The 24,617-nt window shown below is 37.2% G+C and overlaps 1 protein-coding gene across 2 annotated transcripts in view; it reads left to right on the plus strand.

Annotated features, from left to right (window-relative positions):
* Positions 1–24,617, plus strand: part of Parg (poly(ADP-ribose) glycohydrolase) — a 122,933-nt gene that overhangs the window by 67,899 nt on the left and 30,417 nt on the right. For both annotated transcript variants that reach the window (XM_090346811.1, XM_090346812.1), the window contains 4 exons: positions 5,400–5,557; positions 14,043–14,122; positions 16,897–16,957; positions 20,033–20,108. In XM_090346811.1, coding sequence (XP_090202937.1) covers positions 5,400–5,557; positions 14,043–14,122; positions 16,897–16,957; positions 20,033–20,108 — 375 coding nt within the window. The remainder of the gene's footprint in view (positions 1–5,399; positions 5,558–14,042; positions 14,123–16,896; positions 16,958–20,032; positions 20,109–24,617) is intronic.

The raw sequence follows: 24,617 nt of genomic DNA on the forward strand, positions 1-24,617 counted from the left end.
TTCCACTACTGAAGTATGTTCACTCAGGCTTTACCCCTTTTTGTTTAAGCAGTCTTTCTTTTTTTTTTTTTCTTTTTTTTAATTGTAATTAGTAAAAGGGTTACATGATATTTGCCAGATAGAAGGTGCATTAATTCACATACATTGATACCCTTTCACATGTCTTGGTACCCGTTTCCCTCCCCCCCACCCCCACCCCCCGTCTTGGTTTTCCCCCCTTCCCTATCAAATTTCAAATATCCAAATACAAATAAATTCAATATATCAGATAACAAAGTGAGATACTATACCAATATGAGATAACCAAGGGACAGCAAAGGAGATGAGAGACAACATAGTACATTAAGGACAACAATCATTCATTATATGGATTTTGTTTCAATATCCTGGAGGTCCTTTCAATTCAGTCTTTCTTTTTTTAAAGTGTGGTCATTATTTGAAAATATCCTAATGGATCTGATGTATTGTTTTTACGATGGTTCAGTATAGCTATTCCTTTCTAACTCTTCTCCAAAGAGATGAATTTTTTTTTTCTTTTAAAAAATTTTTATAGTGCCAGGTACCACTGGCTCAAGCCTGTAATGGTACCTACTAGGAGACTTAGATTTGACAATATTGGTTCAAGCCAGCCCGGCATGAAAGTCTGCTGAGGCTCTTAACTCCAATTAACCACCAGAAAACCAGAAGTGGTGCTGTGGCTTACATGGTAGAGTGCTAGCCTTGAGCTGAAAAGCTCAGGGACAGTTCCCAGGCCCAGCATTCAAGCCCCATATCCAACCAACCAAAAAAAAATTTTTTATTGTAAAAGTGATGTACAAAGGGTTACAGTTACATGAGTCAAGTAATGAGAGCACTTCCTTTTGTATAGTGTCACTCTGTACCTCCTCTTCCAGTTTTTCCCCTCCTGACTTCCCTCCCCAACAAAGTTGTATAATTCTTTTGGAATATAGTGTCTAGTAGGTTTCACTGCTGTATTGGTCCCCCTTTGTTTAACAGTTTCTGTGCTTCCTCATCCCTTCCCCAAATCAGATAAACTTATATACAAGACAAAAGTACAGAAATAAACTGACAGAAGGGAAGAGGTGCATTTTTAAAGCAAGTCATAGTACTTCATAGTGCTTTCTTACTTGTAAAAATAACAAGAATGGGGGCCAGGAGTTTGGGCTAGTGGTAGCGTGGTTGCCTAGCATGCACGAAGACCCGGGTTCCATTCCTTGGTTACCACATACATAGAAAAAAAGCTGAAAATGGTACTGAGGCTCAAGTGGTAGAGCTCTAGCCTTAAGAAAGTCCAAGGACAGTGCTCTGGCCCTGAGCTTTATTAAGCCCAGGACTGGCAAAAAACAAACAAAAAAACCCCCAAGAATGTTGCATTTCAGTTTAAACTGCAGTAAATATATTTTGCTACATAACAACATCAAAATTTAGTGATGTAAAACATTTACTACTCACAGTTTACCTAGGTTGTGAATGGGGGAATAGCTTAACTCTTTGTGGTTACAATTAAGCTGTTGACTAGGCCTGGACTAGGGCTAATGCAAACCACTTAGTGTCTCGTGTCCTCACCATGGGCCTCTCCATTGGCTGATTGGGCATCCTTGTGACTTGGTGGCTAGATTTCCCAGTACTTGCAGTAGGGAGATAGTTCAGAAGTATAGTAGGTAATGAACACATCGCTCAAGGCTGCCAGTGTCATGCTATTTTTCTACCTATAAGAAAATAGTCGCTAATAAACCAAGGAGAAAGGAATTAGACTCAGCTTCTTTTTCTGTTCAGTTTATTCCCTCCCTTACTCTTCTTCCCTCCTTCCCCCCCACCTCTGCCCAACCCATCCTAAGGCTTGAACTCAGTGTGGGCACTATTTATCGATTTACTCTACCATACCATTTCCAGTGTTTTCTGTGATTTAATTGGAGATGGGATTCTCACTTTCCTGCCAGGGCTGGCTTCTAACTGGGAGCCTCAGATTTCAGCCTCCTGAGTAGCTAGGATTACAGGCCTGAGCCTCCACTAGCACCTAGCTCAGTTGAATTTTTTTTTTAATTCAATATGTGGTTCACATTTGATGGCATTTAGACAAGGATCATAATTTTCTTATCCTTTCATACTTTTGGAGAAAAGTTTCCATTAATTACTTAGGGGGAAAATTTAAACTTCTTTGTTACTATCATATTTTTTTTTTCTTTTTGGTTGGTTATGAGGCTTGATTCTGGGCCTGGGCAATGTTCTTGAGTTCTTCAGCTCAAGGCTAACACTCTGCCACTTGAGCCATAGCACTACTTCTTGTTTTCTGGTGGTTAATTGGAAATAAGAGTCTCATGGACTATTCATGCCTGTTCTTGATGTTATTATCTTTAAGTAGTTGTACTAAGGGGTTTTCAGTCCACATGTCCCTAGTATATCCATCCCTTCAAATTACTGGTTATATTTTCACATATGTACATGGATGGTATTGTCTACTCTCCTCCCCTCCTCTGCAAAAAAAAAAAAACAAACAACCCTAAATATATAAACTTTAAATCTCTTGATAGAAACAAATCACATTCAAGGCTCTCCACCTTTTTGTTGTTGTTTAAATAAGGGTGTTGCTATATCCCAGGCTGGCCAGAACTTAATTTTCCATAACTTAATGTTCCTCAACTTCCTGAATGCTGGGATTACACGCATTCCCTACTACATCTGGTTCAAGAACATCTCAGTTCTGTGATCTATGTTCTACTGAAAAGTAAAGGATTCAATTAGAAATCAAAATACATTTTTGACAAGTTATGTTGTGTATTTAATTATTTACTACATTAAAGCACTCTAGGCCAAACTGAAAGGGTAACTTTAGATTTATACAAAGAAAAAATCAAAGAAAACATATTTAGGGATGTTTTGAAATACTTTGGTTTATAGTCACCAGTCTCTTACTTTAACTAACTGTTTGACAGTAAGATTTATATCCTCTCCTTTACCCTGAGCATGAGCTTCTAGGCATTTCTCTGTTTAACCAGAGAAAGAAATGATTCTTTTTATAATTATGTTCTTTGTTTATGTAGGGGATAAAAAATGCCTGTATTTCAAGTTCATTAAGGCAGATACCTTATTCATTATAATTTAAAGTGATTTTTCTGGGTAATTTCTCACTAAAACCAAATATTAGGGTGATTTAAGCCATTGAGATACCCTGTCATTTTCTAACCTCATTACTAGCTTCTGAATAAATGTTTAGGATAGGAAATGGAGGCCAAAAGAGAGTTCCAGCTGGTGCCAATGGTTCCCACCTGTAATCCTAGCTACTCAGGAGGCTGAGATCTGAGAATCAAGGTCCAAAGCCAGACGGGGCACAAAAGACTGGACAGAGAGACTCTTATCTCTAACTTCCAGGAAACCGCAAGTGGCACTGTGGCTTAGGGGTAGATTTCCAGGCCCAAAGTTCAAGCCCCACAAATTGACAAAAAGAGAGAGGGAGGAAGGAAATGGAGGGGGGAGGGAGAGAGAAAGAGAGAGAGAGAGAGACAGAAACAGAGAGAGACAGAGAGAGATCCATATTTATTTTCTTAGAAATGGTAATTACTAAGCCAGGCAAGGTGTTTTACACCTGTAATCCTAACTACTTAGGAGGCTGAAACCTGAGGATCTAGGTTCAAAGCCAGCCCTGCACAAAGGGACCTGAGACTCTTATCTCCAATTAACCTCTAGAAAACGGGAAATAGGGCTTGGCTCAAAGGTAGGACTGTAGCCTTGAGCTGAAGAGCTCAGGGACAACACCCAGCTCCTGGGGTAGGGCTGTAGCCTTGAGCTGAATAACTCAGGGAGTGCTCAGGCTGACTTTAAGTTCCATGACTCCCAAAAAAAAAAAAAAAGAAGAGGAGAAAGGAAGAAAGAAATGATAATTGCTAAGGCCTGAAAGGAGGCAAGATTTTTAATACTATAGTGAAAATAACTTCTTTACCTTTTGATTGTTTAGTTCTCTTTAAATTTTTCTGAGATGGGGCCAGGAGTTTGGCCTAGTGGTAGAGTGCTTGTCTAGCATGCAGGAAGCCCTGGGCTTGATTCCTCGGTACCACATACATAGAAAAAGCCGGAAGTGGTGCTATGGCTCAAATGGTAGAGCTCTAGCTTGAGGAAAGCCTAAGGCCAGTGCTCAGGCACTGAGTTCAAGTCCCCAGACTGGCAAAAAAAATTTTTTTCTAAGAGAACTAGGAACTTGAATTATAGCTTTAATCTTTTATTGTATTATTAATATATATTTCCTATTGTGTTGAAAAATTATGATTTTGTTTAGTACCTTTTTGATGTTAGAGGTATTATCAGGGCAGTTCTCTCTCAGTAGTTATCTTGAGATTTGTGCAGACTTTCAGCAGTTTGGGTTCTAGATATTGCTGGAAGGAGAAGGAAAAAATGTCTGTAAATATTTTAGAGAGGTATTTTTTGTTCTTGGCAACACTGGGGATTGAACTCAGAGACTTGAGCTTGTTAAACAAATGCTCTACCACTTGAGCCATGCAGTAGTCTTTTTGCTTTTATCTTATTTTTCAGAAGGAGTTTTTGCCTGGGACCAACATTAATCATTATTCTTTTATTTCCTCCTGAAGGTAGTTAGAATTACAGGTATATGCCACCATCTAGCATTTTAAATTTTAAACAAACTGGCCTGGCAGTTAATCTTTAGCTTTACAAGTCTGTCTTTAACACCAGAGTTTAAATACCAGAGATAGAATAAAATCCATTGAGCACAATATTCAGGTCCTGTGGACTGTACTGACTACTCAGTTCAGTGAATTTGGGTTTGGCAAATAGAAAACATTTTAGAAAACAGATTTAAAGGAAAAATTGTCCTGCATTTTCCTCATTATGGGATGTTTGATTATATAGGAAATGCTTGTCTTTTACACGTTTACAGTTTTCACATATCCCATTAATTGCTCTAATAAAATCAGATTTGGATCTCAAACTCAGTGGACAGTGTGATTCAGAGTAAGAGCAAAATATTTATTGAACTATGTACTTTAATCATCTTGTTAATGACTAAGGGATGTTCTATTTTAATTATAAGGAGAGAACTTAACATCCCTAAATTCATGTTACATTTCTGTGTTTCATCTTTTAGTTTTTCATTATGTGAGTAATGTATTTTTGTTTGTTTGCAGTTTTGTGTTTTACTAGGAATATTTTGTGTTCTTGTCATTATTACTATTATTGATTAGAAATCTGTACTTTGTCAAACAGGGACATTTTTTCAATCAGACCTGATAAGCAGCCCTTGAATTTAACAATATTGCTGACCTAGGATTAAAGAGTAGCACAAAATTATTCCTGCCTTAATTGAGCAAATGCAATTTGGTGTCTCTGCTTTCAAAACTACTAAACTAATTATTTCTCTTCTCGTCTATATTTTTTGTTTTCCCCATCAGCCAATACCACTCCTGAAGCAGAAGATGAATCATTCCATTACAATGTCACAGGAACAGATTGCCAGTCTTTTAGCCAATGCTTTCTTCTGCACATTTCCCCGGCGAAATGCTAAGATGAAATCGGAATATTCTAGTTACCCAGACATTAACTTCAATCGGTATGTTTACAAAAACACTTATTTTATACTGAAATAGAGAATGGCAGAAGAAACAAATATATTTTGAATTATTGCCAGTGACTAAGCAATATATATATATATATATATATATTCATAGAAGTAGCTGGGTGTAGTAGCTCATGCCTGTAATCCTGGCTACTCAGGAGGCTGGGATCTGAGGATCATGGTTCAAAGGCAGCCTGGGCACTAAAGAACCTGAGACTCTTATTTCCAATTAACCACTAGAAAATGGGAAGTGGGGCTATGGCTCCAGGTATAGAGTGGTAGCCTTGAGCTGAAGAGCTTAGAGACAGCACCAAGGCCAGGTTCAAGCCCCATGACCCACAAACAGAGAAAGAGAGAGAGAGAGAGAGAGAGAGAGAGAGAGAGAGAGAGAGAGAGAGAGAGAGAGAGAGAGAGAACCAGGAGCCCAGTAAATCACAGAACTGAAATTCCATCTTAGTTATTCCAGTGCCTTGTTGTTTCCATCTTTAGATTGTTCTTTGAACACTAATCACAGTTCCATAGTCCTCTAGTTTGACTAGTCATGGGAATATTTGCTATACATTATATTCTTTATGTGTTGGGATAATGTGACAATGGAAGGACAAGTCCTCCTTTCTCTAAGTATCTCAAAATGCAAAAATATTAAAATCTAAGCCTTCAAAAATATTTCAAAATTAAAGATTACACAGTGATGGACCTTTTAGAGACATTAATTTATCAAAAGAGTATTTCTTAAAGAGAAGACAAAGGAATGTTCAAATTGTTGTCTAAATTAATACACTGTAAACATTTTTGATAAAGATTATACATTTCAGGGTCCGGAGTTTGGCCTGGTTGTAGAGTGCTTGCCTAACATGCATGAAGCCCTGGGTTCAATTCCTCGGTACCATATACACTGAAATGGCTGAAAGTGGTACTGTGGCTCAAGTGGTAGAATGCTAGCCTTGAGAAAGTCCAAGGACAGTGTCCAGGCCCTGATTTCAAGACCCAGGACTGGCAAAAAAAAGAAGAAGAAGAAGGAGAAAAAGAAGAAGAATCATGCATTTCATCCATTTTTCCAAATAAGTATTCTGTCATCTACACAACTGAAAGCATTGTAAGGATTCTTCTTGGCAAATGAACAGCATACTTTTCCTCCTTTTCCTTTACTCACTAGTCCTTTTCCACCCAACTTGTATTTCCTTCTTCACATGAAGATATTTTTATAGGCTTGTATATGCTCTTTTTCCTGTAGGTTTGTATAATGTCCACCTCCAACACTTCTAATCATTCAACTCTTGACTTTGAGGGTAGGTTAATATACTAGTGTTTATTATTTAGCCAGCCTCAATACTTAGAACTATTCTTTGCTGTGATGGTTCTTTTGTCACTTACCCAACTTTTTCCTTCCTTCTCTCCTTCCTTCCTTCCTTCCTTCCTTCCTTCCTTCCTTCCTTCCTTCCTTCCTTCCTTCCTCCCTCCCTCCCTCCCTCCCTCCCTCCCTCCTTCCTTCCTCTTTCCTTCCTTTCCACCTTTTCACTATCTTAAAACAAATTCTTAGTTTCACCTATTAAGGATTTGAGATTTAAATTCTCCAGAGATACCGTTCATCCTAATGCTTTGCTAAATATATGGCCTTTAAATAGTGAAAAGAGAAAGAACTTGGTTATCAAAATTAAGCAGAAAACAAAGTTAACTTAAGTAGATGGCTTTTGCTATATGATTTTGAGAATGGAATTTTCAGACATACGAGCCAGCACTGGTGGTTCATATCTGTAATCGTACCTACTCAGGATGCTGAGATCTGAGCATTGTGGTTCCAAGCAAGCCCTGGCGGGAAAGTCTATGAGATTCTGATCTCCAGTTAACCACCAAAAAACTGAAAGTGGAGCTGTGACTCAAATGGTAGAATACAAGCCCCTGAGCAAAAATGCTTGGGGATGGTTCCCAGATCTTGAGTGCAAGCCCTAGTTCTGGTATGAAATAGGAAGAAAAAAAGCAAAAGCAAGTATATGGAGCTTCTTTTCCATAGACACTTTATGATTGCCTGTCCTTCATTTCAAGCATTGTATTGAGCAAGTGGACAAAGGTAAACCAAGAATCTGTAAGTGGTGGGGACCTGCACCACTCTCTGCCTTATTTTCTCAACAGTGCTGATGCAGAATGGCAAAGGACAGAAATGAAGTCTTGAGAGGTTTGGCTTCAAGATATTTTATTCCCTGTTAAGAGTTACCAAAATTTATGTTAATTTTTGTATATGTTCTAATTATACTCTTTTGTTTTTAGGTATCTTTTTTTTTCTCGTTTTGGATGACCTTGAAAATAGCCAGATTTTGTCTTTTTTTAATAAAACAAAGGATATAATATGACTTAAAGTAGTTACAAATGTTACTAGGATTTAAAGAACATTTGGATTTGGATTTTCTTTGTCAAGTGCTGGAAATTTGGAATGCAGCTTTGTAGAAAAGTTATCCTCTGCCTGGAGTTTGGCCTAGTGGTAGAGTGCTTGCCTAGCATGCACGAAGACCCAGGTTCGATTCCTCGGTACCACATACATAGAAAAAGCTGAAAGTGGTGCTGAGGCTCAAGTGGTAGAGCTCTGGCCTTGAGAAAAGCCCAAGGACAGACTCAGGCCCTGAGTTCAAGGCCCACACCAGCAAAAAAAAAAAAAAAAAAAAAAAAAAAAAAGAAAAGTTATCCTTAGGATTCTAACCTTGAAGTACATGTGAAGAGTCCTTGTTATATGCAAGTATATTTCAACAGCTTGGAGACTAAAAGCAAAGCTTGGTGGATTTTTTTTTTTTTTGCCTTTGGTTTTTTTCAGTTTTCTACCTTTTCTTGTTATGTGTAGTGTTATAAAACAGATTCTGTTTGTTGTGACCAGTTAAATTTCTCATGGACACTATGCACCCTTTTGTTTTTAGTGAACATCATCATGTAGCTCAGAGATATTACATCTGGTTTGGAGAGCAGGGGGAGAGGACTGGAGGATTTTGTGTGTGACATTGTCAGTCCTAGGGCTTAAAATCAGGGCCCGAGTACATCCCAGAGGTTTTTCTGCTCAAGGATAGCACTTGCCATTGCTGGCTTATTTTTGATCTCATGTACTTTCCTTCCCCAGATTGAAATCCTCAGATCTGAGCCTTCTGAGTAGCTAGGATTATAGGCATCAGCCACCGACACTAAACATGGTTTTAGTGTTCCATGATCATTTAGCTCAAACTGTTCAGCTTTTTAGTACTCCATAAATTATTAAACCTATTGGCCTAAGGTGTGAGCATGTTAGCCTTAACTGGAGGCTGAGGGCAGGGGAGGGAGGGAAGCTAGGTCATTTTTTTCTTGATGAAAGAATTATAGATTAGGACAATGCAAACACTTTATATAAATGCATATTGATATCTCAGTGGTATTATGTTTAGCTTAAGTAGCTAGTCTTCCTATGACATCGAAAAAAATTTTACATGAGAGTATCGTATCAATAATTAATATTTATCAAGCTAATGGGCTACTAAATTATATTTTACTTAATTCTTTCATCAACCAAATGAAGGTATTATTGATGAGATATTGTTATTATTCCCATTTGCCAGGTTTGCCAGATGGCAAAAGTGAGTGGGGGCGAGTTTTTCATCGTTCACACAGTCATTGGAAGAATTTGGATTCTCCTTAGGGTGTCTGCTGCTACAAGTTGTGTCTCCTAATCACCCAACTTCACAATCTCCCTTTGACTAAACCAGAGTAATAACTTTAATACCTCAGAGCAGTCAGCAATTAGGACAATTCTTAGGAATAATTCTTTTTCTATTAAATGAACCAAAGCCATCTGTAAGCCTAGAGTGACCATGATTGATTTCAGTTTTCAGTAAATAGCATTTTCACCAAATAGGAGTTTAACTGAGTTTGTTGAAGATTTGAAGCCAGACATATTCTTGTCTTGCTGGCTAATGGATGTTCTTTTGGATACTAGAATGTTGAAAGTGAATTAAAGCTGCTAAGCTCATGATAGTCTTCATAATTGTTACAAAGACTTTCAGCAGGTGGATTGTCTGCACTTGCTTCTTGGTAGAAAATAATTTGTGCTTTAGTGACGAACATCAACAGTAACTATTAAGCAGGGGTGTGCCTATCAGTGACACACTTTGATTCTCTCTGGTGACATTTCTAAGTAGAGATTCATATTACTTATGTTCATGAAAAGTGTCTTGCCTGCAGAACTGGGACTTAAACACTATCTTCTTTTGTTCAAACTCTGTATCTCACTGCCTCTCTAGAGCATAATGCTCTGAGAGCACTCTGGAATTAGAAGACATCTCAAAGTACCCCCTTCCCATGCACCAATCTGATGAATTATTTAGTAAGCTGCTTATGTAAGCTGATTATTTTGTTGTTAGTGTGTTTCGTTTCTGCATAGTTTGTATTTACAATTATAGTTTCTGGCAGTTGGGAGTTTTGTGTGTTATGTGTGAGCTCTAAGTTATTTAATCTCAAATGGGGGATGGTTGCCTAGTTGATTGAGTATGTGATGGAAGACTGATGTCAGTAAATCAAATAAGTCTTCCCTTTTTATTTATTGTTGTGTTCCTCCAGACCTGCTTGGTTATGTTAAATACTGCTGACCTTTTCCCCTGCTTGCCTTTCAAGGCCTGAACATTCATATAAAGGCTTCCAATGTGATTAGCATTGATGCTTCTCAAATTGCATGGAAACTAGATGGTCAGAGATAAATTGTGGGTCTCAGCAGTGGTCAGCCTAGAAGGCTTTTATGTCTTGCCTCTTCCCTGGATTAAAAATGCTGCTGAGGCCATATGCCAGGAATGCCTTTCTGGCTGGGACTCATATTATCACTTGCTTCCGTTTTAAAGTGGAGGTTGTAGTGCTTCATGCTTGATTTACTATGTACAAATGGAATTAATCCTTAACTCCAAATGGTATGGGTGTGTGTCTAGAATCCAATTCCAGTAATGTTATCAATATTCCATTCAGGGAAAGATTTTATTAAACCATGTTTTTCTTGGAAAATATGGAAAGAAAATCACCAGTTAATAAGTATCTGACCCTTGATTGACTTCTCTCGAAAAATGCAAACTTTTATTTAAAACCAAGTGAGGTTATCTGACCTTTTCTGTTGGCTTTTTAAAATAATATATATAAAATAACTACATATATATTCATATGCATATATATCTTTCACCCAAAAAGTGTTGAGCTGGGTGCTGTGGCTCATGCCTATAATCTTAGCTACTCAGGAGGCTAAGATCTGAAGATCATGGTTCAAAGCCAGCCCGGCACTAAAGTCTGTGAGACTCTTAACTCCAGTTGACCACTAGAAAACTGGAAATGACATTGTGGCCCTAGGGGTAGGGTTGTAGCCTTGAGCTGAAGAGCTCAGGGATAGTGCCCAGGCCCAGAGTTCAAGCCCCATGACCAACAACAACAACAACAAGAAAATGTTGAGAAGAGTGTAAAAATTGACCATTCTTGACTATTATAAGGTGAGGTTTCTCTCTCTCTCTCTGAATGTTGTTTTCTCCTTTTTTCCCAGAAATTTCTTCATTTTCACATTTCAATCCACCTTCCCCCTCCAACTCCATTTCTGTTTCCTATCTTCCCTTCCCTCTTCTTGGGTTCCATCCTCAATCCTTTTGTCACCATCTTCTAAAGACCTTTTACCTTAGATTTCTCCTCGCTTTCTTATGATGACCTTTCTTTCGTGCCTGATGCCTGTACATTCCTGTCATTTTCACTTACTACAGTGATGGTGTAATTCTTTTTATCTAGTGGTTATAGTGTAGCACTTTAGCCTGGTGCAATTGGCTTACACCTGCAATCCTAGCTACTCAGGAGACTGAGATCTGAGAATTGTAGTTCAAAGCCAGCTCAGTCATGAAAGTCTATCAGACTTATCTCCAAATAACCACCAGAAAACTGGAAGTGGCACTGTGGCTCAAGTGGTAGAGCAGTAGCCTTGAGCTGAATAGTTTAGGGGCAGTACCCCAGCCCATGACCAGCAAATAATAAAAAGGAGGGGGACAGCAGTCAAGCCTGAGAATCTTCATAAGGTTTTAAACCCAGCTTCCTCCCTCTGACTATTTTCATTGCTATACGTACATCCATACATCCAACCACACCATTCTCATCTATCATCAGTGAGATGGGAAAGCCAATTTGGTTATACAGAGATTTCAAATTAGGCTTGGAGCCACATTAAGATTCTGCTTGGTCTGACTGTTAAGATTTGGACATGTGTTGAACAGTGTCACTCATTTGTAATGATAGTGACATCCCACTTAATTTCCTACAAAAATCCATATTACCAAGATAATAAATGTGTCCAAGGGACTCTTGAGATTAATAATCTGTCAGCATGGTCATGAAATATGTGGACTTACATGCAATTTTGCAAACACCTAACCACATAATAATAGCTAGGGACACATTGCTTTTTGTGTTTGGGGAAATTTTTCCTTATGAGCAATAGCCATTTTGCCTCTCCCTGCAGAAGAGTTTTTTCCCTTTAATTGAATTGTATAATGTGCCAGTTTATCTCTAGAAAAAGGTGGTGGCTGCTGTCTATATTCATACTGTTTGTTTCTACTGTGGAGTAACCCTCGGAAGGGGTTTTGCAGTGCAGCCCAAGACATTCATTTAGTAATATATAATGTTTAATTGAACTACCAAGTGGCTTTTTAAAATTTTTACTATCATTTTGATAAACTATTCTGGCTAACATTGTAGAGAAATCATGTTGAAACTTTGCTTTTTTTTTTTTTTCAGGGAGCATGTGGGTTTAAAATTATGTATGTTGCCAGGTGCTGGTGGCACACAGCTGTAATCCTAGCTACTCAGAAGGCTGAAATATGAAGATTACTGTTCAAAACCATCCTAAGCAGGAAAGTCTATGAGACTCATAGCCAGGAGTGGAGCTGTGGTCCAAGTAGTAGAGCACCAGTCTTGGGCATAACAGCTAAGGGACAGTACCCACTCCCTAAGTTCAAGCCCCAGTACCCTTCTCCCAAGACACACACATACACAGTATATTTGTTAAATATTGTAGATAGTCTGAAATGAGAAAAAATTATTACATGAACACTGAAACTATTTTCTAATCGATTTGATTTTAGATGGTTAAAATACTAACCAAACATTTATTTTTAGGAAATATTCATAGAAATTGTTTTTCCAGATGTTGACCCTGAATACATATTTCAGATCATTGTAAACAGAACTTTTGGTAACTGCATTTTATTTCCTTGTCCTAATTCATTTATTTTGCTCAAATGGATTTTCTCATAAAAGTAACTTTCCTCCTTTCTATATACTTATATAAGCTTACTCTTCTAATGGTGAAACATGTTACCCATTTCAGCATTTAATAAAGTGTACTTTTGCTTGAAGGGTTTCTTGATTTAAAGTCATATATATGACTAGAGGCAGAGAATGCTTATCATTTGTAGCCACCAAATCTTCCTAAAATTTTTAAATGCCTTTGGAAAACTAGAATTAATGTGCAAAAGCATGCTCTCATGATAGAAATGTTTTAGTGAGCTACTTACTGAGTTCCTATGCTTCTAAAGCTCTGCTTTTCTTTCAGCAAGATAAATTAAATTACATGTTACCCATGACAACACCATGCCATTTCAAAGAAAATCACATTAAGTAGTGTAGATCCAGATTACTGGAAATTGAATGACATAGGATAGGCACTATTTTGATTACCAAGCAAAGGATTGTTGTTAGTCAGCTTGAACTGTGATAACACTCAATAGATGGTTCAAACAACAGAAATGTATTTTGTTACAATTCTAAGACTGGACACCCTAGATTATGGTGTTATGTAATTTAGTTCCAGATGTGGATCTCTTCCTGCCTTTCCTCAGCCTTCACATGACAAGAGAAGCTCTGGTGTCTCTTCCTTTTTACAAGGACCTGAATCTGGTAGACTAGGATATGTCCTCAGTTAACCCTTACTACCTTTTTGTAGACCCAACTGCCAGCTCTGACAGGAATATTGGGAGATGGAAAAATTCAGTATATAACAGCATCTATTTGGTACTTAATAGTCTTCCTCATTAACTTAAAATAGCTGCTCGACTCTCTTCATCACATTCCCTTCACTTTAATTTTCTCTTATCATTTTTGTTTAATTTTGTAGCTACCAGTAATATGCATATTATTATTATTATTATTATTATTATTATTATTTGCCATGGAAGAAATGACAGTGCTTTTATGACTGACCCTAATTGACCTCGAAAGACTGCCTTTTCCCTGGAGGAGATAGACTATAGTGGTGGTAAGCTTTGAAGGACCCTGTTTCTACTGGGGTTCAGTACTCTAAATATGTTCTTAGAATCCAAACCAATGTGCTATCCTCCGTTGTTACAAAGTCACCTTTTGAAAGAGCTCTTTTTTATTCCTTAGTAGAAATAACAGATTTAGTGTTTTCTGAGTCATTCAGGTATTTTAAATAATTCTCCATCCTATTTTTGGTCTCTTTCAGATTGTTTGAAGGACGTTCATCAAGGAAACCAGAGAAACTGAAAACACTCTTCTGTTACTTTCGAAGAGTCACTGAGAAAAGTAAATTCCTTTTAATCTTGATGTAATTATGTCAATGAGGACAGTTGAAATCAAAAGACAAGTGAAGGACATTTTTTACCTAACTTACTTGCCTGTCCAAACCACAGTTCAACAGTAATGATAAAATGCTATAATTTAAGCCAGGCACAGTGGCTCAAACCTGTAATCCTAGCTACTCAGGAGGCTAAGATCGGAGGATCACAGTTCAAAGCCAGCCTGGACACTAAACTCCTTGAGACTCATCTCCAGTTAACTACTAGAAAACCAGAAGTGGTACTGTGGCTGAAGGAGTAGGGCAGTAGCCTTGACTGAAGAGCCCCAGGCACAATGCCAAGGCCCAGGGGTAGGATGGTAGTCTTGAACTGAAGAGCTCAGGCACTGACTTTTCTCACTTAATCCTTCTTTGCCAGCAGTGCTTAGGAATTTCTCTAGTTTCTCTTAGTCTGTACAGAGGACAGCTAATTATATATATATATATATATTTTTTTTTTTTTTTTTTTTTTTTTTTTGCCAGTCTTAGGCTTAAGCTTAGGGCCTGAGCACTGTCCTTGGATTTTTCTCAAGGCTAGAGCTCTACCACTTAAGCCTTAGCACCTCTTCCGGCTTTTTCTAAGTATGTGGTACCGAGGAATCGAACCCGGGTCTTCGTGCATGCTAGGCAAGCACTCTACCACTAGGCCAAACTCCTGGCCCTAAACAGATTTTTTTTTTTAAGTCTGTTTTCTATTTTAGCATTCAGCTACTTAGTATGGTGTTTGAATTGGTACTGCACGGCACTGGCAGCAAAAAGTAAAAATAAAATGTAGAATTATCCTTAAGAATGAAATTATAGCCAAGTTTATTTGGGCACAACACTATTATCACTAATAGTTCCTGATATCTCTCTGTGCCTAACAGCTTTTTTTTTCTTCTTTTATAACAGAAGTGGCATAGCCCTTTTAGCAGACAGATTACTTTGGGCTAGCTGATATATTTTTTTGTTTTGCTACAGGCTTTTAAAAAAAAAAGTAAATCTGGGTGGGGGTGGGGGTGGGGGTGAGGGAAATGGGGACCAAGACATGAGAAAGGGTATCAATGTATGTGAATTAATGCACCTTCTATCTGGCGAATATCATGTAACCCTTCTATTAATTACAATAAAAAATACATGAAAAAAGGTAAATCTAACAAAAATGAGATCTCTAAATTTGACTGCACTAATAATAGTTCATTTTTATCTTTTCAAATCTATTACTTCCTTTAAAAAAATGTCATCTTTATTCTCTAAACTATTAGAAGTGGTAATTCTTCCTCCAGTTAAGGTGGTTTCTAACCAGTAGAGCTATTGCTTATCATCTGAGCCATAGTCATACTATGCTAAGTAAAGGGCATGCCAAAGTTAATCTTTTTAAACCATAGACATTTTACATCAACATAAAGCACAGACATGTCTGTTTACCAGTCTTAGAGTATAGGGTTATGGCTTTTCTTTGAAATAATCTACAGATTAAACTTCAATTTTATCATTGTTATTGAAGCTCTACCAACTATTACCAACCATGCATCTATTTTTTTTTGGGGGGGGGGTTGGTTGGTTGGTCATGGAGCTTGAACTCTGAACCTGGATATTGTCCCTGAGCTCTTCAGCTTGAAGCTAACACTTTAAGCCACAGCACCCCTTCCAGTTTTCTGGTGGTTAATTGGCGGTAAGAGTCTCACAGACGGGCCGGGAGTTTGGCCTAGTGGTTAGAGTGCTTGCCTAGCATGCATGAAGACCTGGGTTCGATTCCTCGGTACCACATACATAGAAAAAAGCCGGAAGTGGTGCTGAGGCTCAAGTGGTAGAGCTCTAGCCTTGAGAAAGTCCAAGGACAGTGCTCAGGCCCTGAGCTCAAGCCCAGGACTGGCAAAAAAAAAAAAAAAAAGAGTCTCACAGACTTTCATGCCCAGGCTGGCTTTGAACTGCGATCCTTAGATCTCAGCCTCCTAAGTATCTAGGATTACACTGGCATCTGGATCCTATGCATCTTTTTGAGTGCTTTAAAAGAAACAAAAGAGTGTACCAGCTCTCAAATTCTGCTGTCATGCTGTTAATTGTATTATTTTATTTAGTGAGGACTTCCTATTTTATAGAAGCTCCTGACACAAGGATAGTATTTCAATAGCAATATTGTATTGTAAGTTTGCCCTGAATTTCTGAGACTTCTCCATCTATGAGTCAACCTACCAGAAACTCTTCTGAAAATACACTCAAATGTGCTGACTTTTCCTTGTCATTATACTCATAAACTATGCAGTATAGGGGCCGGGAGTTTGGCCTAGTGGTAGAGTGCTTGCCTAGCATGCACGAAGACCCAGGTTCGATTCCTAGGTACCACATACATAGAAAAAAAAAAAGCCGGAAGTGGTGCTGAGGCTCAAGTGGTAGAGCTCTAGCCTTGAGAAAGTCCAAGGACAGTGCTCAGGCCCTGAGCTCAAGCCCAGGACTGGCAAAAACAAAAAACAAAAAACTATGCAGTATAATGACTATAAATGTAGCATTTGTGTTGTATTAGATATTATCAATAATCTAGGGATGATTTAAAGTATACAGGAGAATAAAGTTTGGTACCTACTAGTAGGTTCTGGGAGCAACTCTCCACAGAGATGACCATATTTCAATCCTATATACTAAACTTGGTATTTTCTTCTTAGTATCATCGCCATTGGACCAATTCTTTTACTGAGAGAAAGGGTGTATTTGTGTTTTAACCTTACCTTGTATTTGTATTGTTTTTTCTTTCCTGTCTTTTTAGAGCCTTCTGGGTTGGTGACATTTACAAGACAGAGTCTAGAAGATTTTCCAGACTGGGAAAGGTAATCAGAATAATCATAGACTTGTAGATTAGGACTGTCATACCATGACATTTTACCAAGATATTTTTTAGCCCTTATAAAGATTTCTCGACCTAATTGCTCTATAGCTAGAGAGTTCTCTTAAATGACCTATCAGTAGCTCTAATTATCTGCAAATATCAAGAATAATAACCAGTAACTTAGAATTGTAAGATTTAGAGGTGGCAGAACTAAACATAGGGTCTCATACTTGCTTGGTATGCTCTCTACCACTTGAGCCACACCCTTTGCCTTTTTTTTACTTTATTTTTTTACATAAAATTTCATGTTTTGCCTGATTTGATACTAGACAGCATTTTTCTTACCTATGCCTCTTACTTAGATGAGATCATAAGCATGTCTCACCCATACCAAATGTTGGTTAAGATGGAGGAAGGGTCTCAGTAACTTTTTGCTCAGGCTAGCCTCAAACTAATCCTTCCAACCTCTGTCTTTTGACTGGCTAGGATTGCAGTTGTAAGATATCATGCTCAGCCCTCAGCCTTGTTAGATCTTTAATACCCTTAGTAGTTAACATATTTCCTAATCTAGAGCAAATTCCTATCACACTTAAAGAAACATAGATCTATTTTTTAAATTCAGGTAAGGAATAAATTAAGTTTGCTATCTAACCTGCATCTAGGTTTATCATTAAGCAGTGCTTCCATTTTCACTTCTAATAACTTTGTCATAGTTTATAGTTGTTTCATTTGGACTACTGATAAGAATGAATTGCTCTTAAGGGAAGTTACCTTGAGAAGGCCTTCCTGCTTCAGAGATTTTCCTGGGAGGGTTTTCATCCACCAAAGGCATTTGTGAGGTAAAAGAAAAACTTACTTCAGAAGGCTAAAGTGCATGGTTGAGATGATTATTAATAGAAGTAGACAAAAGATTTAACATGAAAAAAGAGGGACAGTTTTTTTAGAAGAAAGCATGAAGCACTTTGGAATCGTGGTATATTAGAAATCAAAGGATCTAGGAAGTCATCTGGTCTGTCTACCTACTAAAAATATCTCTATCACCTCTGTAGTAAGTTGGACATAATGAGGCTGAGCAGCTTGGGCTGTGGGAAATTGAATGCTCTACATCATTCCAGTCTACTTTTAGTTGTTGCCTAATAACTAAGTACAAAAGAAACCTGTGTTCTATTCCCTTCCTTCATTCTTGGTTCTTCTCTCTGATCTTGGAATAATTAAATCTAAGTTCTAATTTTCTTTAACATTCAACCTCCTCTGTGTATCCTAAAATGCTTTCTTGACTTTCTCTCATTTCTAACATTGTACACATACCATACTATACTTGTTGAGTTCTAACCCATTTTTGATACGCATTCATTAGTTTATCTTAAGTTTTTATTAACACTGAGTTCTTACATCATATTTCAAATGTCATCCTCTACAAACAAGTATTCAAGAAAGGAATCTCTGTATGTAATCACTGGCACATAAATTTATGACCATAATTAAAATTAAGCTAAGTCTTTGTATGTCGTAGATACATGTAGACCTATACAATATATCAATATATGTTTATAGAATATATATCCCATCATAGACTTATATGTCTATATAGATATATTTATGTCTCCAAATTCATGTCAATGACCTGGAGTACATGAGTATTGAGTCATCACTTTTGTGGGATCTAATACCCACGTATCAAGGAGACCATGTACCTTTTGTTCTTTTGGTCTTGGTTTATCTTAACATGATTTGCTAGTTCCATCCACTTCCCAGCGCATGCCATTATTTTATCTTGTCTGGTGGCTATGTAGAATATAATTATATTATTATATCCATAAATAAGCTAAGAGATTAGATCTCATCTCTGCGAACATTTTACTATAATTTATATTCTTTTTAAATAAAATTTATATTTTTTTAAATAAATATTCTTTTAAAATAAAATTTATTGTGGAAAAAAATGTCATTAAATGCCAGCAATACAATGAAATTAGTTTTTAATATAATGTGAGACAATCCAGGACCTCAATAAACATAGTTTATTAAAGAAAAAGAAAATAGTTGTGCCTCTGCATGACTTACATGACTAGTTTATTGGTCAACCATATTAACACAAGAATATATAGATAAAAAAAATTCTGGAATATTTTGTCAAGATACCTCCCCAGACATAAATAGTATCAAGCTAGTAAAAAGTAGAGCATCTAAACATCATATGATGTATTCCAGATTTCCTATATAAGATTGCCAGGATTATGTAAGAATTAAGTATCATCTTCAGGGGGTGGGGGGGAGGGTAATGGGTACCAAGACATGTGAAAGGGTATCAATGTATGTGAATTAATGCACCTTCTATCTGGCAAATATCATGTAACCCTTTTATTAATTACAATAAAAAATTTAAAAAAAATAAATATCATCTTCAAGGAAATCTTTTGAAATTATTTTGAGAAGAGGAGAAGGGAGAGTGATAGAAGGCATAAGATTGATTGGAATATATTGTAAATATGGTTGGAGATAGAGAGGTGAAATCTTTCCCTGTATGACTAATTTAAGTTAATAAAGAAAAATTCCATAATTTTTTTCATGCCTTGCATTTTTCAGCTATCTTAAAAAAGAAAAACTGCCTGGGCATCAGTGGCTCATGCCTGTAATCCTAGCTACGCAGGAGGCTGAGATTTGTGAGACTCTTAGCTCCAATAAAATACTCAGAAAAAGCTGAAAGTAGTAATGTGGCTCAAGTGGTAAAGCTTTAGTCTTGAGCACAGAGGGGCTCAAGGACTGTGCCCAGGCCCTGAGTTCAAGCCCCAGGACTGACAAAAAAAGGAAAGAAAAGAAAAGAAAAATGTTGATATTATGTAAAGAAAAAACAGGTTTGGGCCAGTGTATGTCTCACTATGGTTTAAAATGTATATACTTACAGCTTTGATAAGGCTAAAAAAACAGTGCCAAGAATAATAACAGTGTGCATCTATTTGAGGCAGTTCCAGGGTTGTTGTTTTTTATAAGTTACCTGTATTTTCAAATTTGCCTTTGGTGATTTACTTATTATTAAAGAAAATAAATAATTAAGGGAAATCTTTTTACATTGTAGATGTGAAAAACCCCTGACACGATTACATGTTACTTATGAAGGTACCATTGAAGGACATGGCCGAGGCATGCTGCAGGTAATTAAATCTGAGTGTGCATGTGTATGCATGTGCACGTGTGTGTTGTCAAGCTTCTGACAGCTAAGTTTAAAAGCTGTTTGTCTCTTAAAACTGATGTTATGCAAAAGCAGCATGATAGCAGAATAGGAAAAAACACCAAACATATCTCTTTGACAGTCTTGGTAATGTTATTATTTCAATAGTATATGTTCTCTGCTTCTTATATGTGCCTCCTTAAATGGCTTTTGACAGAACCATCAGTTCTGGTTCAGTCACTGATTGTAGACTGACAGTAGAGGAAGTTCCTAGACTATGGCCTTGACAAGCTATCACCAGGCAGTGTTGTTCTCTTTACAGACTTGCCTCAGATGATGACAAGCTTGAGATGTCTTTCTGCCACCAAGAGCCCTATTTAGGCCTAGGAGGCAGACATTTAAAAGGATTTGGTAAGAAAGGCCTCTCTGCTTTTCTTACCTCTCTGCACAATAAGCTAGCTATGTTTGCTCATGTCTTTTCTCTGTTAAAGAACCAGTAATTTTGTCTATTCCTTATCTCTGTTATTAGTTACTATCACTATTTCAAAAAAAGCATTTCTATAAAAAGCTGAGTATGGGACTGCATACCTGTATTCCCAGCATGCACCTCCACGTCCTGGGAGGCTGTGACAGTTCAAGGGAAAATTCAAAGGCAGTCTAAGATACATAAGTAGTTTATGTCTTAAAAACAAACAGTATTATTTTTGTTGAGCTTTAAAATATTGTAACAGCTCAAACAACTATTTTCTTTTTGAATTATAATGGTTTCTTCAAAATTACTAAGAAGTTGGCGCAGTGGCTCACGCCTATAATCCTAGCTACTCAGGAGACTGAGATGTTAGGATCTAGGTTCAAAGCCAGCCTGGACACAAAAGGACCTGAGACTCACCTCCAATTAACCCCTAGAAAAATGGAAAGTGGGACTTGGCTCAAGGGTAGGGCAGTAGCCTTGAGCTGAAGAGCTCAGGGACTGCTCCCAGGCCAAGTTCTACCTCTAACCCACAAAAAAAAATTACTAAGATAAAAATATCAATATTTATGTTTTTATCCCATTTATCACAAATTTTTTTTCAAAGAAGCTTATACAAGATCTTATTTATACTAAAAATAGCTGGTTTTCCTGCTTAAATTCTTGTTTGATGCTTACATTGTGTCAGAAGATAAAGAAAGCAGTTATCAAAAATAGTGTGTAGACTGCTGGTGGAATTGTAAGCTAGTTCAACCACTCTGGAAAGCAGTGTGGAGGTTTCTTAAAGAATTGAAAATTGACCTTCCCTACAATCCTGCCATACTACTCCTGGTCATCTATCCTGAACATCATAACCCAGGATATGATAAGGACACCTGCTCAGCTATGTTCATCTCTGCAGTATTCACAATAGCCAGGTGATGGAAACAATCCAGATGCCCTACTGCAGATGAATGGATACAGGAAATGTTATATATATATACATACAATGGAATTCTACATAGCCAACAGACAAGATAAAATAATGGCATTCGCAGGAAAGTGGATGAATCTAGAGCAAATCATGTTGAGTGAGACAAGTCAAGACCAAAGGAACAAAAAGCGCATGTTATCTTTAATATGTGGCTATTAGATCCAAAGAGTACAAGAGCGAGGACTCAATATTTGCATACCCAATGCTATGGACATGGTATTGGAAATATAAACACAACTACATAGACATAAAAATCTATGACTTGACATAATGTTTTATTACATAGATTAATACATATCTATGACATACAAATCCTCAGCCTAATTTTAATTATGTTCTAAAATCTAAGTGCGAGTGATTGTATATAGAGATTCCCTTCCTGAATATTTGTTTGTTAAATATGTCATTTGAAATATGATGTAAAAATCAATGTTAATAAATTAGTTAATAAAAAATAAAATAAATGTTAAAAAAATAATAATAATGTGTACAGTTGGGCATGGTGGCTTATGCTTGTAATCCTAGCTACTCAGGAGGCTGAAATCTAAGGATCCTGGTTCAATGCAGGGCCATTAAAAAGTCCATGAGACGTTTATCTCCAATTAATCACCAGAAAACTGGAAGTGGCACTATGTCTCAAGGGGTAGGGCTGTAGCCTTGAGCTGAAGAGCTCAGGGACAACACCCAGGCCAAGGGGTAGGGTAGTAGCCTGGAGCTAAAAAGCTCAGGGACAGTTCCTAGGCCCAGAATCAAACCCCATTAACTGACCAAAAAAAAATATATCTATATATCTATATATTGTGTAGTTAGTTGTCCTATATGTATAGCCTTAAGTGACTTAAGTCATATTTTTTTCTGAAATAGCCTTTTATGTTTACATATTTGTAATTAAAATCTTTACATAAGCACACTGTGTTTTGATTTAGATCATCTTCTTGCTGGTTATTTGAGCTTATAAACAAAAACATTTAGAATAATTAAATTAATAATTTATATTTAATTTTTTTTATCAGTCCTGGGCTTGAGCTTAGGACCCGAGCACTGTCCTTGGACTTTCTTAAGGCTAGAGCTCTACCACTGGAGCCTCAGCACCACTTCCAGCTTTTTTCTGATGTCTGTGGTACCAAGGAATTGAACCCAAGTGTTTGTGCATGCTAGGCAAGCACTCTACCACTATGTCAAACTCCCGGCCTATATTTAATTTTTGACAAAACCTCCCACATATTTTAATTTTATTTAATCATACATTTTTTTTTGTCTTAAATCATCTTTGCCGGGCTGAGATGGCTCATACCTATAATCCTAGCTAGTCAGGAGGCTGAGATCTGAGGATCAAGGTTCAAAGCTAGCCCGGGCACAAAAGGACCTGAGACTCTTAACTCCGCTTAACCTCTAGAAAACAAGAAGTGGGGCTTGGCTCAAAGTTAGGGTGATAGCCTTGAGTTAAAGAGCTCAGGGACAATGCCCAGGCCCAGGGGTAGGCCTGTAGCCTTGAACTAAAGAGCTTAGATACAGTGCCAGGCTGAGTTCAAGGCCCATGACCCTCCCCCCACACACAAAAATCATCATCATCATCATCTTTAACTGTTCTAAAATACATTTTAAAATGATCATCACCTTCCTCCACATTCCCTTTTTTGCAATGTTTTTTTTTTTTCCTTCTTTTTAAAGGCTTGGATAACGTTAAGAATCATGGTACCCATAAACTACTCAAAGCTACTGCTCTTAGCACTACAGGAATACTGACCCTTCATTACAACTTAGCAAGGAATTATTTACTACCAGTCAAGGTTGAGATTCTTCTCTTTTCCCTGCCATGTATTATAGATGACATGTGAGACCATGGCAGATTAAAAGAACACCATAAAGTCTTCCAGCACTATTAATTGTTCTCCCAGCCCACGCCAAGTCTCCCCAGGAGATTGGAGAATATTGTATTGCAGCTCCTTCCTTGTGTAGCATAGCATAGTAAATTATGCTGTTGGCAACTACAAAAACCTCTCTAAGGAGTGTTATCATTTTTCTCCTCATCAGGTTACAATTTAGAAGCTGAGTAATCTGAACAAGTAGCTTAAAAGTAAGAGACTAGGAAAATAACTGGCTAAAAATCCATAAGTACACCTACGTTAATTTTCACTTATGGGTATGTTATATCAAGCCTTTATATAAAATAGCAACATAAGTGCTAGAAACTTGGTTTTCTTAAAGAGCCCTGCTTTTATGGAATATTTATTTCAGTGTGCAGCTCTCAAGTAATCAGTGTTAATAGATTGTTATCCCAGGAGTGAACAAAGGCATGTGTATGACATGTATTTCACTGTTATTATCAGGTAGTACATGTGTTGGGTAGAGCTTACCTTTTTATTTTATTTATATGCTTTATTCCAGTGAAAATCACTTTGTGTGATCTCAAACCTGCTTGGTTTCTCATCTGCATTCACAGTAGCATTGTGCTTGCAGGCATGCCGCTGATCTCTTAGTTCTCATTTGCTATCCATTTTATTTCAGAAATTACCAGGTCTCCTCCCTTTGCTTTACCACTGCCCTGCTAGTGTTGTCTAACCTAGTCGGTAGTCATCTAACTAATGTTTTATCTTTTAATTTTATTTTACTTTTACCTTTAATTTTTCTTTTTAACTTGAGCCTAAATCATGATACTAATACACAAGCCCAGTTCTTAGAAGAATCTCAGGAACACCCTTAAGTAAAAAACCTTAGATCATCTTCTTACCAACTGTAACCTTTCTTATGATAGACTTGATGTTTCATGCAGCATGGTAAATCTGTTTATATTTCCCATGTATTTCACCTCTGTCCCCTCAGCTAACTCTAGACTGAATGTTACACCCTTCTATGGTCAGGTTTTAGTTAATTCTATTGTTTGGGAAGTACTGAATACAACTCATAATTTCATTAATCATCTTGTTTTGTTACCCCATCTAGATTTTAAGTCTTCAGAGGCCAAGAACCATGCATTTCTTACTCATTTTTTATATTCCACAGTTCCCAGCTTAATGTTTGCTAAATATTTGTTAAACTGAACAGTTTCA

The sequence above is a fragment of the Megascapheus bottae genome, chromosome 15 (assembly GCF_031878675.1).
Source record: "Megascapheus bottae isolate mThoBot1 chromosome 15, mThoBot2.hap1, whole genome shotgun sequence".
NCBI lineage: Eukaryota > Metazoa > Chordata > Mammalia > Rodentia > Geomyidae > Megascapheus > Megascapheus bottae.